Raw genomic sequence first — 15,382 nt, 5'->3', positions numbered from 1 at the left:
ACGCAATCGCAACGTTACAAACGTAATACGCAGGCCTACGGTGGGCTCTTGTTGCGCTCTGCAGATCCCCCTCCAGCCTTACGCTCTTGCCCTGCCTAACCTAAAGCACTCGTCATACATCACTGCCTCCAACACCCAGCACCTGGAGACGCACACAAGGGAAGCCGCTTCCTGTGCTCGGAACGAATCATTCACCCCGCACACCTTCGGTGTGTGACGGTGCACAGGATGTTCTCGTTCCCTCCTTCACCTCTCCATCTCCATGTCTGACCTTCCTGGGCGCTGCCGCCTTTAGGTAAGTGTCTCTTGTTGTTCTCCCGCTTCTCCAAGCGGTCCCCTGTGGAATGTGCGTGCGCCCTAAGGCCAGCGCGTGTTGTGGTCGACGTGTACTGGAGGGGGACGCGCTGATGGTAGTGTCGTCATTGGGTCGGTTCTGCGTCTGCCGTCTTCAGAGCCGATGGCGGCCCCACAAATTGCCGTTGGACAACGTACTGTATTGAACACCCACTCTCACACGCTCACGCTCTTCTCCCTTGTGTTTTTTTTTTCGATGCCAGTTCCTGGTATTGGAGAAAAACACCAGGAACAACAAGGGTTAACTTCGCCACAGTAAATGGGCCTCTAATGACCTTTGGGCTTCATGTATTATGCATGGAGATGTAAGGTGTACCAGTGTCTAGTTAGTCGGTAGCCTGTAGGTAAGCTTCTAGCCTCTTAAGTTGGATGGGGACAGTTCATTTGTCAGTTTGATCCCACACCGAAATATATAAAAAGGTTTTACCCTCTAACAATGCTTTCCAATGTTCTACAGAATTTCACTTTTGTCAGACCATAAGTCAACAGTATAGGCCCTTTGTGTTCCTAGAACTGTTCCGTCATCCAGAGTCACTATCAGCATCAGACTGGTTCAAACCGGCTGTGCTCAGCATCCACCCACGCACCACTGCTACTGCTCCTCCCTCCCTCACATCACCTCGCCTTTCAGCTGTCATCCCTCTCTCTCTCTCTGGTTCTCTCTGTTTTCTGTTTATCTTTGTCTCCGTTTCTGTCCCTCTCTTGGCCTCTGTCTTAGTTTTTTTCTCTCTCTCTCTCTCTCTCTCTCTCTCTCTCTCTCTCTCTCTCTCTCTCTCTCTCTCTCTCTATAGATATATATATATATATATATCTATATCTCTCTTTATGTATAGATGGATAAAGAGAGGGGCTATGTATCTATCTCTTTCTCTTCTTGCCCCCTTAAGACTTTGGTGCTCTCTGTGGGTACTCCAGCTACTGTCATTGATTGTCTATCAGGCTGGAAAGATGGGACACAAGACAGTTAGTTAAGCACTGTGCAGTTGCATCACTGGAACATCAGGCAGTCTTCAGTACCAGCTATATCTCTAGGTCTCATCCCGGCTCTGTCCCAATGCATGGCCTTCACATGTCTCTTCTGGTCTCCAACGTCTGCGTTTTTGTGAAGAAGGGTAGGAACCGAAGCCCTCGTCTTAATGGTCCATAAATACCCACCTGTGGCGTGTGTTTGTGTGTCTAAAAACATATCCTGGGCTTGAATTGGCGTCCTCTGAACAGTGTGTGTTAGTGTGTGTGTGTGTTTGTGTGGTAACTGGGACTAAGCCCTGCTTAGTAGCCTGGCTGTCGTCACAGCTTTAGACCTGACATAGGCTCTTCTCTTAATCCACTGGCTGCTTCCTCTCGCTTGGACATCTAAAGGCACACTCACACACACACACACACACACACACACACACACACACACACACACACACACACACACACACACACACACACACACACACACACACACACACACACACATTTAAAGAAAGCAGAGAAAGTCAGTCAGGTCTCATCGCTAGCCCAAACAGTCCAAACGGGCTCGTGAGCATCGTGGCCAACTTCTCCGAGAGTTGAAATGCTGTCGTCGGCCAAAGTGTCCACAATGAAAACAACTGCCCAACCTGGAACCGTGTGAACCCCGTGTTCGGTTTTGGACAGTACACAGGTCGCTACTGTTGCAGGTGTAGTTAAGTACGACTCTGAGTACACTTGGGTTCTGGGAAGGCATCGACGTAGGACAACGCTGCACTGAGATAAACACACGTTTCAGTGTTCCGAGAGGAGATGATAAGGAGGAGTGATGTGCGTACGAAAGGAAAAAAAGATGTCATTTGCCGTTCATCGTGGCTGTGTCTTCTTGCACGGTGTAGCCTGGGAAGAATGGAGCGTGCTGGCCACACACACTGTAGCTGTCGTCACACCACATTATGGAGAATATGACGGGAACGTACCGTGGCCCCGGCTCGTGATATTAGCCCATGCAGCGTGTGTGTGTGTGTTTTGCAAGGGATTTGCGGAGTAGCACTCGGCCCGGCCCAGACACGCCAAGTCGAGAGAGACGCACCGCTCTCAGCGGTCTGTCAGCCTGCAAGCCGACATGTCTCCGCTTGAAACGGCTAGTGTGGCAACACGACTGCTCGGCTGCATCCTACACAATGCCCTCTAATTCAACACGCTCCCCTCCACCCACTGATGTGTCCCAGTTACACAATGTCCCAGGGATAAGGTGGGAGAGGCGGGGTTAAAGGGTCTCTGGGGGTGGGGGGGGGGTGTTATGTAACCCCACACCGACAAACAAACAAACAAGGTCGGCCCTCCCAGCAGGGGGTTACCTCGCTGTCGGCGATAGGGCTGCCGTCAACACACACGGACCCCTGCTGGAGAGACGGGGCCCCCCCTCCATCGTTCTCTGCCTCGCTCCCCTCATCTCTCCTCTTGGTAAGTCGTCCCACCCCCCCCCCCCCCCCCCCCCCCTGCATCTCCCCCGCTCCCTGTAAACTGGCTGGTTCTGGATCGGCCCTGTCCCCCCCCCCCCCCCGCCTTCCCCAGTGTTCCAGTCAGAAGTAGGGCAGCGCAGGGAGAGAGGAGAAGAGAGAGAACATTACACACTCCTGTTATCCTCTGAGAGGACAGATGGGATGGAGGGGGGGGGGGGGGGGGCGAGGGTGTTGTGGCGATGGAGAGGAAGACTGGGGAGATCTGCTGAATGGAGATGAGGATGAGGATGAATACTACGGCTAAATCTGTGTGTTCTCGGCCAGTGATGGCCCCGGGGCTAGATTTAGGAGCCAGTGCTGGATTTAAACAGTACTATTGATGTGAACCAAGCAGATGATCACTTCCCAGACCCCGATTAAACCTGCCACCACAGAACCGTGTCAGAGGAGCTCTGTACGCACGACTTAGGAGGGCCAAAGAGTAGCGAGAAGTAATATACCATTTTAATCGGATGTAAACACAATATGGAGTCTGTACAACCGACCAGCTCCCTAACTTACTTCCTGAGTCTGAGTCTGTCGGGCTCCTAGCAGAGCCAGGACAGCCCTGAAGAGAATGTCTTCTGTCGACACGGTGGGACACAGAGACCCTCAGTCCAAATCGGAAGAACAGCGCCTTTGTGTGTGTGTGTGTGTGTTTGTCCATCTGTGCACCGATTATGATGAGTGCCAAAGCGGTCGAGTATGTATTTAGTTTGACGTGTGTGTATGCTGAGGAGGTCACTGTTCTCGGCCCCTCTGGTCCAGTGGACCCAGACGTGTGAGTCAGTTCTCGCTCTCAAAGTGTTGGGAAATGCTTCCTGACCACCGGGAACCTACGCGCACGCTCTCCCACGCACACACGCACACATGAGCCCGTCCACGCAACGGCGTTCCCCTGGGCCGAGAGAGAAGCAGGTGTCTGTTATCCACTCTGCATGACCCTTGCTCGTCCCATCTCAAAAGTCTTCTGTTGTACTGGCCCGTGCGGCGCTCCGTGGTAGAGAAGGCTCTGTGCTCCAGGATGCACGGAAGCCCTCGCTAGTCGAGTTCAAACCGCAGAGGAGTACGAAACGTGGTCGGTTCGAGGGTCTGTCGTGGCAACGGTCCCGAACCACCCGTCTGCTTTCTGTCTCTGTCTCTCTCTCTGTCTCTCTCTCTCGCTCTCTCTCTCTCTCTGTGTGTGTGTTGATGTTGGGAGGTTAATAGCGTGGAAGCGCCGGTCTTGCCGGTTCAGAGCCTCCTGTTCCCCTTCACAGAGGGGGTCTGTACGCGGCGGTGTGTCCACCACGCCGTGTGTACGGTAGGAGCCCCCCCCCCCCCCCGTCTCTATACGTACAGCAAAGCCCCTCCAATCCCATCAGCCGCCGGGGTGGAAGTAATGCTCTCGCTTGACTGGGCGTCTGCATCTAGAACATCGTGTACGATGTACAGAGCCCGCCCCTCGCCAGCTAGCAACCCCTCCCCAGCGCCCCAAATCGGCCTGCTCTCCATTGTCTTTGTGGATAAGCCCCAGTTCACTGGAAGACACACACACATGCATCTCATCAGACATCAACACAAACCCTTGCTCCCCGTCTGACGAACGCGCACACACATCGGGCTTGATCTGTATTTCTTTGAATGGTCGCCTTCCTGTGCAACGCGTGCACAGTCAAAGTGAAAAAGTGTCTCAGTACAAAGTGTCTCGCGGCTGTGTGTGTGTGAGAGAGAGAGAGAGAGAGAGCTCGTGGAAGACACAGAAGTTGGTTTTAGCGCAGAGAAAAAGAGGGGCCACCATCCAGGCTGCCTCTTACATCACCCCTTCACCGTCGCTTCCAATGAAGGAGCCAGTGGCCTCAAACAAAGCCTGCGAGGGGTGGAGAGACCCCGCTCTTAACTGCTGTCTCTCTCACTCCTGCGTATCTCCCCCCCCCCCCCCCCCCCTCCCCTCAGTCTCTCCATGCGTGATGCGTAAGAATTCTGTTCCATTCCTCCCCTGGTGGGGCTGTGTGTTCTCTGGGTGTTAATCCTGCTAATGCTAGGTTTCACTCCACATTACTCATACCTTGCCGCTCACACACACACCGCTCATAACAACCCTGCTCGCTCGCGCGCGAGCGTGTGGACTGTCCCCTCCGCCACTAGAAGATATTTTCTGTCACGCAGAGACGGTGCAGGCGTGGCGGATCCGGTCCCTTCCAGCTCGGTGACAGTAGCGATAGCCTCAGAGGTTCTGCCACGCCGAGAGAGTGCAGCACACAGAGCCGCTCCCAAAGACTTGCTGCCGTCAGCTGAAATTGGCATCTCTCCCTCTTTCTCTCTCTCCCCCCCCCCCCTCCCCGTCTCTCATATGTGGTGCCAAAATGGCTACTCAACAGTCCGCCATGTCACGCTGCTTCTGGAAAGCGAGGGTCCGAGGAGAGAAGCCAGTCACCCCTGTGAAGCAGGGGCTGCGAGCTGGAGCTTTGAGGCCTGTAGAACCTCCACAGCCTGCACACACACACACACACACACACACACCTGGGGGTTGAGGACCACACCTCTTTTGGGAAAGTCTCCTCTTAACTTGGACCCTTTTCTGATAGCGTATTGTTAGCGTTTTGTCAGGCAATGTCAAGTTTTTCTGAAGTTTGTTTTCTTTCAATAAGTGGATGAAGGTAGGCTACACATTTTTGTTGCTCAGGGCCCAGGGTCTATCTAAGTTTGACCCCACCCACCCCAACCATACAATAGTAGGTATTGAGGAAGGAGCTCTGTGTTTTCTGCTTTCAAACCTCACGAGGTCTGGTTAGCATTAGAAGTCTCGTTAGCTACCGTGCCACAGTGAACGGTGCGGTCAGCGTGCTCGAACCGTGCAGGCTCAGAGGGCATGCGTCTCATTCGCTGACAGAGCTGAAGAGCTGTAGTCAGACAGACCGCGCGACACATCACCTGACGCGACCTGTGTGCGGTGTGTATTTGATTCGACGAAATCCCCGTATTGACACCCGCCCATCCCTCCCTCCTCCCCCCCCCCCCCCCCCTCCCCCCTCATGTTGTTGTTTCTCTGGGGCTGTCTAAGCCAGGGGAGACGACATACTTAGCGGTGCGCTGTGTCTCCACTGTGGCACTAAGCCCGCTCCGGATCTCCCACCGGAGCCTGTGATGAGAAGTGACAGGATAAGACCCTGCTCAAGCTCAGGGGCCCGACTCTGCACCCTCCTCACACAATGGGAGCGGGGCGCACACACACACACACACACTCCTACCTTTCTCCACCCAGTACACACCCGTGCCTCGAGCCTCCAGCGGGACCCACAGACACACACCCCTACCTCGCCCTCACGGCGCACAAGGAGGGAGGCAGACACACCCCCTACTCCAACTCGCCCCTCTCCTACACTCAGTCCTGAGGGAGGGAGGGAGGGATGGAGGGAGGGAGGAGACTAGAGCGGAGGACGTAGTAGTGTAGAACTGGTAGAGACGAGAATCACCCAACCAGATGCTAATCCCTCCTGATGGTTTATGTAACCACAGGTCACATGACCCTGGCAGCGACGTGATGTCACCGCCTGCCCTGCTCTTGTTTTTGTGGCAGTAGAGTTGCCAGCCTCTCTCACACACACACACACACGGCACAAGACAGCCGATTGGAGACGACACAGGCGCACTCTCTACCTCACGCTCACAAGCAGCCCCGTCTCGTGCCCCTGGCCTCTTCCCATCCTCTCCACAGACCCCGGGATGTACGGTCGCCGTGTACGATTTGGGGAAGAAAGCGTGGGATAAGGAAGAGGAGGAGGGGGGGGGGGGGGAGATAGCGTTCTGTCGTTTGATTGGAGGGGCCGGCTGACCGACAGCTCGATGAGAGACGGGGTGATCCGTGTGCAGGGCCGAGACGAGATGGGCATGAAGCTGCTCTTCTGGGAGCTGGAGCAGCACCTGAAGAGGTAACCCTGGGCTTCCTTCTCCTTCTTTACATTTACATTTAGTCGTTGAGCAGACACTCTTATCCAGAGCGTCTTACAGTAAGTACAGGGACGTTCCCCCCGAGGCAAGTAGGGTGAAGTGCCTTGCCCAAGGACACGACGTGACTTGGCACAGCCGGGAATCAAACTGGCAACCTGATTACTAGCCCGATTTCCATCATCGCTCAGCCACCTGACTCCTCTCTCCTTTACCTCTCTCTCTCCCTCTCCCTCGGTCTGTCTGTGTGTTCGTTCTGGAGCAGTGTCCAGTATCCAGAAGACTCTTTCAGTTTATTGTCAGCTGCCACTGTGGACGGCAGACAATAGGTTCGCTGAGCTGCACTGAGACTGTATACAGAGAGCATACAGTTCTCTGTCTGTCTCAGTGTCTCTCCCCGCTACCAAAGTGGCAGTATCAGGATGGTGGTTGTATTGACTGAGTGATTTGGAGAACTGCTGGTTCCTCGGTAACTATGGACATCTTTTTCGAATCCCACGTCGGTTTATCGACTCTGCCGAATGGTGTCGTCCTTGTTTCTTTGTTTCTTTGTATCGTTGTTCTGCGTTTCTTCACAGTTGTGGCGTGAGGTTGCCACATCCTTCATGTCTGTTGCAAATCTGCATTTTGGAGCTTGTGTCCTCGCTGTGTGCTGTGTGGCCTCGCCTAGATGAGTGTTGTGTGGTGGGAGGGTGGGAGTCGCAGGCTTTGTCTTCATGCTGACAGTTGACAGTTTAGTGTCCTTTCGTAGTGTGTGTGTGTGTGTGTGTGTGTTCTTACTAAATGTATTGGATGAAATTGAGGTTAGGCCATGTCACGTGTCTGTCTTCAGTAGGTCATGTGATCGAGGACCATATATGGCACATCCTCTGGGGCAGTGGTTCCCAAGCCTGGTCCTCAGGGACCCCCTGTCCTGCATGTTTGAGACGTTTCCCTGCTCCAACACACCTGATTCAAATGAACAGTCCTAAGCAGGCTTCTGCAGAGCTGGATAACGACCCCGTTCATTTGAATCAGGTGTGTTGGAGCAGGGAAACGTCTAAAACATGCAGGACAAGGGGGTCCCTGAGGACCAGGGTTGGGAATCACTGCTCTGGGGTATTGACCATGTTTTCATGGCGAGACATGCATATGATGTCAGCAAAGGGTCGTGATCCTTAGTTGTGGTTGGAGTCGAAACCACAAGGAGGTTCAACGTGTCCCTTGACTGTTGTCATTGACCTGGTAGGGAAGGTCAAGGGCAGAGCTGTACAGGACGCAGAGAACGACATAATGAGTTAAGCCCCCTTTTCTGGAACAGCGCCCGCCCGGTGACCCTGTCGACCAGCCATTTAGCCCCTGGGCTAGTTAGGAACGGAGCTCTGAGCTATTAAGGTGCTCTTGGCCTTCCTTGGCTAGGGAGGGAGGAAGAAAGGGGGGTAAAGGTCAGCATCAAGGCCCTCCAAGAGTCAGAGCAAGGGCCCGGGGGGGGGGGGGGGGGGGGGGGGGGGGGGCGGCGAGGACAAGCTGTGCCCTGCTGCAGGTTTATATTTGGGCTCCTGTAAGTCTTTAAACCGGAGTCCAGTCAAACGGCTCCGGACGAGATAAGCGCGCGTTGAGCCTCTTACAGAGCCTCTGGGTCTCAATGGGAGCTGTGCAGTGTTTGATTAGGATAAGACATCTATACTGGGAGGCTGTACAGGGCATTCTGGACCAGGCTATGTTTGAACGTCCACCTCCCTGCACCCGGAGACGCAACGGCAACGGCTGCTTTCTGCTGGGAGAAGGGCCCCAGCCGTGAAGCAGGAGCCCAGCCGTGAAGCAGGAGCCCAGCCGTGAAGCAGGAGCCCAGCCGTGAAGCAGGAGCCCAGCCAGCTGGAGCCAGACTACTCCCAGATCCACACAGTAGAAGAAAAGTGCTGGTGGAACTTGGATTCGATTGATTTCCTCGCGTATTTCTGCTTTTAAACGCACTCGTTTTTTTGCTCTCCAAATGTTCAAAGGACAAATAGTAAGCGTGGCAGATAACCAAGGACTAGGAGTGCACAGTTCCAACAGTGTCGTCGTGTTTAGGGCCGAGGAACTGTCTGTTTTTTTCTCCCCCCCGAGACACAATTCCAGAACAGCGACATCATATCTTAAGTATAACAACGCAAGTGGTGGTGGATGTAGGTGTAGGCCAGTCAAGTAGCGGTGACATCACTTGAAGGCTGTAGTATGTGGAGCCTGCTGTTAGACTGCTCATTAGAACTGGAGTGTTCTGTGTGATAAGCAGGCAGTCCTGTGGTGCTTTTGAAGAGCTTGGATTCCAGGCAGATGCCCAGATACCCACGTGAGGACATTGGTAAAACGATTAGAAACCTGTAACTAACCTAGGGCTAGATGGGGTGACTAGGACTGGAGGCCTACATTAGGATTTCTTGGACCACCGCAGCACATCAACCAGTGTGTGTGGTATTGGCTTGCTTGCAAATGTTCCTGTGGCCCATTCTGTCCGCACCAGTTATCCGCAGACCTGAGCAGAGTTCAGAACCTATATACATTTACATTTAGTCATTTAGCAGACGCTCTTATCCAGAGCGACTTACAGTAAGTACAGGGACATTCCCCCAAGGCAAGTAGGGTGAAGTGCCTTGCCCAAGGACACAACGTCATTTTTGCACGTTTGCTGGGAATCGATCTGGCAACCTTCTGATTACTAGCCCGATTCCCTAACCGCTCAGCCATCTGACTCCCTATTATCCCGGTTATTTCCACATCCTACAAATTCTCTCACTCTGTCTTCCAGATGAGCACAGTGTTAATGCTTGCTGAAACAGGAAGGTGATCTCGGGCTGAAATGAAGGTGGTTGGCCACATCTACATTGGTCTTCCCACCACTGGTTAGATGAAAACATTTTTCAGTGGAAGGAGCCTCCCTCGATCACACCATGCCTCCCCCCCTCCCTCTTTCCCCTCATGCCCTTCTCCTCTCCCTTGTGCTCAAGTAGGGTGTGTCTGAGGCTATATGTTTGTGTGTTCTGTGTGTGTCTGTGTTGGTAAGAGGTTTCTGGTGTGTGTCACTTGTAGGATTTATAGGTGTTTAAGACAGACGTCCATTCTTCTCACTCTCTCCCTCCCTTTCTCCCTTCCACTCCCACTTATGAGGTCTTTATCCACTTAGTCATTGACACTAACATCCCTTCCGGTGTTGGGCTGAAGCCAAGTTTCCATGACACCTTTTACAGGTGGGGAACCCAAGATATTACTAACGTCCCCCATTTGTGGATGTGTTATGGAGTTCATAAATATCTTTCACCCATATCCACTGCGAGACATCCACATTGTGGTAAATAATAGAAGCACATGCCTATGGCTGCAGTGCCGAGAGGCTCAAAGACAGGTCTGCGGTTGTTTGTAGGTACATTTCTTTCTGTAAATGAACTGTAGTTCAACCTCATAAGAGAGCTGCATATGGCTGGGTGCTGTTCTCCATGTTGACTATTGACAGCTATGTTTACATGATTGATTCACTCCAAGCTGTCGTTTGGTGCCTGGACTATTATAGAGATGGAGCTCACTGATGTAACTTGTGTTAGTACTCCCTCGTGCCCTTGATGTGGTATTGAGCGCTATTCCAAACGACTGCCACACCATGTTTGTTTCGGTCAGGAATTTCCATGTGAGCTCCAGTTATTTGATTTTGATACGCTAACGTACCTCACGTTTCTGTTGGTCAGCGAGTAATAGGCAGAAGATTTGGTTTTGTTTATGGTGGTAACGAGATGATTAAACCCAATGTTCCCATTTGCAAATGTTGCTCTCTTTGTGCTGCGGCAGACATGAGGAGATAATGTGCCACTTTGACCAGCTGATTGTCTGTAGCTGAGCCCCTCTCCTAACCACATCCATGTTTTCACTGCATTCAATATACCTTTTGTTAAACTTAAATGTAGTCCTAGTTCTTCTGGTTTCCTTTCTGTTAATCCTATCAGCAAATACATCCCCTCCAGTAATGTGAAGCTTGCTGTGATTGCGGCTTCCTTCAAGTGAAGTTGGTTAATGTCCCACTCCCTCTGTCCTGGTCTGGTGATTAAGACACATCTCGACATGCCTTCTGCTTAAAAAAACACACCCTGATAAACATAGTTATGAAATCCACATTCTTGGGGAAGTGATGTGCTGCCATTTGTGGTACAGTTATGTGTCGTTAAATTAGTTTCTGAATGTATTTTGTTTATTGAATAGGTGGTATGAGGTCCTACTTGTCTGATAAAGGGGTTTCCGTATTGATAGACTGGCCACTAGGGGGTGGTGGCGAGACGCGAAATCCCTGAATTTAGACATTTCACTTACCAAACAGCGTATTTTATTTTAACTTGCACGCAATTGAAGGCATTTCAAACTGCACTTGTTAAACTATAAACTAAAGTATATGCATTCGACCGTGCTCAGTTATATTGATTTTTTTAAATTGCTAACTGTAATAAAAAGGGTTGTTTATGTAGGCTATATATTGATTCCATTGTTTTCTCTTCTGCGGCAGAGCTAGTTAATAAACAGCTCTTCTATTTTCTATTTTTCTTGAAAGAAATGCAGTGTTGCTTCTTCCCATCTCATCCGGTTTTTCCCGGTTTTCGTTTTACTGCTTCCCCTCCCTTTCTTGAATAATTTATTCTAATAATGTCGGCTGAGGCGAAGGTTGGGGCGTTCCCACATATTTTAGTCAAATTTCTTACTTCCTCAACCTATAGGATGCAGTCTCGAAGTGTTTGTCTTGGATAAATTATGCGATTGTCCCAGGCTGCAGAATTTTAGCAGAGCTTAGATGAGCTGACCTTGGATATTGTTTGTGCTGCGGTGGTTGATGCACAGACTCCGCGGGACAGCAGGTCCACTGACGGAACACCAAGTGCCTGTATACCTCAACTAAAAACCAATGGTCTATCGAAAACCTTTTTGAAATAGGGCTGTCCAGTGGAGATTCTGTTTGGATTATCCTGTTTATAATTTTTTTACGGATGGTATAGCATGAATACTCCGTGTTATACAGTGGCGATGGATCTTGGTGTTTGCCAGTTGAGAAATTTTTCCATATCGTTTTTGTCTTCGTTACTGGGAACAGAGAGTTCGCCAGTCCTTCTCGACAATAGGTAAATTCGAATTGTTTCTTGAAAAGGCTATCGACAAAGAGTCGGTGTCGTTTGTGTTGCTCGTATTTTGTTGCAATATGCTACTGGTTGTGGAGGATGAGTGTTCTTGTGTCTGGGATAAAGAGATTTCATACAATGTATTTAATAGTAAAATATAAGGCTCTTAAATTGCCATTACGATTCGAAAGAGAAAGTATGATTTGGTGGGTCGCTGGTTTTGCTGTCAACCGCAGCTTCGATGGATGTTGTGTGCAGATTACAAAGCAACCCTTAGATGTGTGCTTTATGTTGAATCTGAAGTGTAAATATGTAATTTCTCTAACATTGAATCTATTTTATTATCTCCTATCTGTTTTAAATTCTTAATTGTTTTGAGTATGCTAAACGGCTGCTTTTTTGTTCATTTACAGTTCGTCGGGTGCCAGTGTTGTGGCCATAGACAACAAAATCGAACAGGCAATGGTAAGTTAAATCGTGTCGTCTATTCGTACGTCATTAAATCGCACTGCTATTAGACCAGACAACTTTTCATGTACGCTAAACATTATTCTTAGAATAGCCTACATATTGTCCCTCAAATAATTATGCCTTCAAATGATTGCATCAGTTTGTAGAGAATGAATGGGTTACATAACCTGCTCAGTCGGCCACATAATGTATAGCAGCTCGATTAGGCTATCTTAGACACTTACATTCTAGTTCTAGATTTAAAAAGTTACTTTGCTATTTGGTCAAGTGTGCCGTGCCCAATACATTGGCCATAATGTATGAATTGTGCGCGCTAAGTAGGCTATATGCATTGCTGAATAGTTTATAATATCATAACTCATTCTACTAATTTTAACACTTTGTTTTGATTTCAAAACTAGTGAATCGTTTTGTGTGTAAGTTAATGAGTTAGCAAGTTTGAAATTAAAGCTATCGTCTGTAATATCAACTTTATTCTTCAGAACTCTAGTCACTGGAACTGTGCCTAAACGCACTCACGCAATGTTGTTCCTTTGCTCTGTTGCTAGGCAAATTTAAACGCTTTGACACCTGGATATAAATATCTCGGTCTGTGATTGGCCATATAAATGTGGGCCGGCCATTTTGTCGGTTTACTGTGACGTAATAAATTTTGTCGTTCTAGAGTCCGGGGAAGGGGAAAGAAGCACATTGGGAATATACATTCTAGAATCTACTGATTTGTTGTCTGGAAATTAAATATAAGTTCGTCACAATGCAACTGAAAGAAAAAAATCTGTAATTGTAGTGTTAAGACCCTGAAATAGTTACATGTTACAGTAATGTTTTCATAGAACACATATAATGTCTTTAGACCTATTGAATGATATAATTGATCTAAATCCCTTAATTGTCAGTAAAGTCATTTCAGTTACATGAGTACAATAGTAAACTAATAGGCAATAGTAAACTAAAACTTGTCTTGTCTTTTTAGGACCTGGTGAAGAGCCACCTGATGTATGCAGTGCGTGAGGAGGTGGAGGTGCTCAAGGAGCAGATCAAGGAACTGATAGAGAGGAACTCGCAGCTGGAGCAGGAAAACACCCTACTGAAGAAGCTGGCCAGCCCAGAGCAGATGGCCCAATTCCAGGCCCAGGTCCAGACAGGCTCCCCCCCAGCCCCCACACAGGCCCCGGTGCCACAGCCCAGTGGCCCGGCCCTGCCTGCATCACACAACTCTGGGCCTTCTGCGTAGCACAACCCTTCACCTCCTTGGAGAGGGGTGGTCCACAGCTACAGACTGACTGACAGACAGACCTGCTATCGCCGCAGAGCTAGCCTGCTACCACAGCAGGAGCCTACGCTGTTAAGACAAGAATTTGCACATGTTTAACTCTCCAGATGAACAGAATGGGAGGGGGGGGATCGTCATGTGAAGCTTTAAACACGCTATCAAGGACAATCTGAGAGCGGAGAGAGGAGATAGGAGTACTGTTAAGAGAGAATTAACTTTGCCAAATAAATCCATGGACGTGAATTGCTGCCGATGGTAAAGAAAACAAACCAGACAGGTGGACATTTCTCCAGAAAAAAAAGTATCACTGTGCCGGTGTCAATGGATTCTAAGTGATTGTGCTTGTACTTCAGTAGTGGGGTGGGGGTGGTGAGGATTGTATTGGCTTGTGTTGTCACCACGCTTTGCAGAATGCTGTAGTGTGCATACAGGGGTTTTCCCCGAGCCAGGAGCTTTAGAGAAAAAGAGGGAAACAAAGGCGGACTTACGGAGGAAGGGCGAGGAAGAGAGAACCTCGCGTAGTGACTAAGTAAAGAATGACCAGGATTATCATCATAAAACGTGAGTCCCCATCTGGCATGGGGCGAGAGGGGCGGGGGGGCGGGGTGCAAAGGGGGTTCTCATCACTTGCATTGACGTCATCATTTTGACTGTGGGGTTGAAGGGAGGAAAAACATGTTTAGGTCAAAGCAGCAAGAGAGAGTTGATTATATTTTTCAGTATTTAAGTTTGAGCCCTGTTATTTTTGCCCTTCTTAAGCCCATCCTGTATGCTTCTCTTCTCCCATTGTGGCATGTTCAAATATACGGGGGGTTGAGATATAGGGCTAAGCTGCATTTTCAAAGGAGAGTCGATGGGCGTATGATGTATATTTCTGTATATTTAGTGTAAGTACAGTGTAAAATAGTGATATCAAGAGGAAAAAAACTGATGCTATTTAGGTTGTACAAATTGAGAGGGAAGCTAGTAATGGGCTGGCCTTGGTGAATTGTGCAGCCCCTTTTTAAAGCTGTAATTCAGGACTATGGAGTTTCACAGGAGTGTAGGATAATCACCTGACAGAACACAAGACAGACAACCATATGACTTGCTGCAAGAATAACTCTTTACTGTAAAACCATTGTTCACTTGAATTTATTTTGAAGTATTGCATCCTCGCTTTTTTTTTTTTTTCCTTAACTTTTTTTCATTATTTGACAGTGAAGTACTACCGGGTGATCAAATCTTTAACTTAACACTTTACTCTGAACATCATAAAAAGAAACTGCGATGGAGTTTTTGCATTCTATGTATCAGTTGTATGCTCATGTTTCTGTGCATGTTTCCTCAAACCAGATGAAAAGTTGTAACATACATAAAACAATTGCACTTGACAGTTGCACTGCACAACTTCAAATAAAACATGTTAAAGGAGTAATAATAACCCTTGTTCCCTATCTTCTGTTTAATATACCGCTCTTTGTTTGTGTTGTGAATGAAGGATCAGGAGACCTAACTCTCCAGTGGTATCCATGCCTCCACAAAGGTGGGGTTATGTGCATAAGGGGCCAGCTCTATGATTTAGCTTAAGTGATTGGCTGATTTTTCTCTGTCACCTGACCGTTTCTACTGTAGCGGTCATGTGTATCATCATGCTGGTTCCCACTGTGCTGCCATGTGTTGTGGAGAATGTGGCTTGATCAAATCATCAATTGAAAGGGACCAGTTATAAAGATATCATCTATTGGACCATTTAAAAATCACCCAAAAATGCTCTGTCATACATCAGCGGCAAGATTAAAGTGACA

The 15,382-nt window shown here is 49.2% G+C and overlaps 1 protein-coding gene across 2 annotated transcripts in view; it reads left to right on the top strand.

The window, feature by feature from the left end:
• Nucleotides 1-14,172, top strand: part of tsc22d1 (TSC22 domain family, member 1) — a 28,076-nt gene extending 13,904 nt beyond the window's left edge. The window contains exons 1-3 of one of the 2 annotated variants that reach the window (XM_067229214.1): nucleotides 11,572-11,854; nucleotides 12,265-12,316; nucleotides 13,296-14,172. In XM_067229214.1, coding sequence (XP_067085315.1) covers nucleotides 11,733-11,854; nucleotides 12,265-12,316; nucleotides 13,296-13,556 — 435 coding nt within the window. In that variant the 5' untranslated portion in view covers nucleotides 11,572-11,732 and the 3' untranslated portion in view covers nucleotides 13,557-14,172. Of the gene's footprint in view, nucleotides 1-11,571; nucleotides 11,855-12,264; nucleotides 12,317-13,295 lie in introns of those variants that run through there. The other variant, XM_067229206.1, reaches the window with a different exon arrangement.
• Nucleotides 14,173-15,382: the final 1,210 nt, after the last annotated feature.

This window comes from Osmerus mordax, chromosome 2 (assembly GCF_038355195.1).
Source record: "Osmerus mordax isolate fOsmMor3 chromosome 2, fOsmMor3.pri, whole genome shotgun sequence".
Classification (NCBI taxonomy): domain Eukaryota; kingdom Metazoa; phylum Chordata; class Actinopteri; order Osmeriformes; family Osmeridae; genus Osmerus; species Osmerus mordax.
This window is presented reverse-complemented; position numbering and strand designations above follow the sequence as displayed.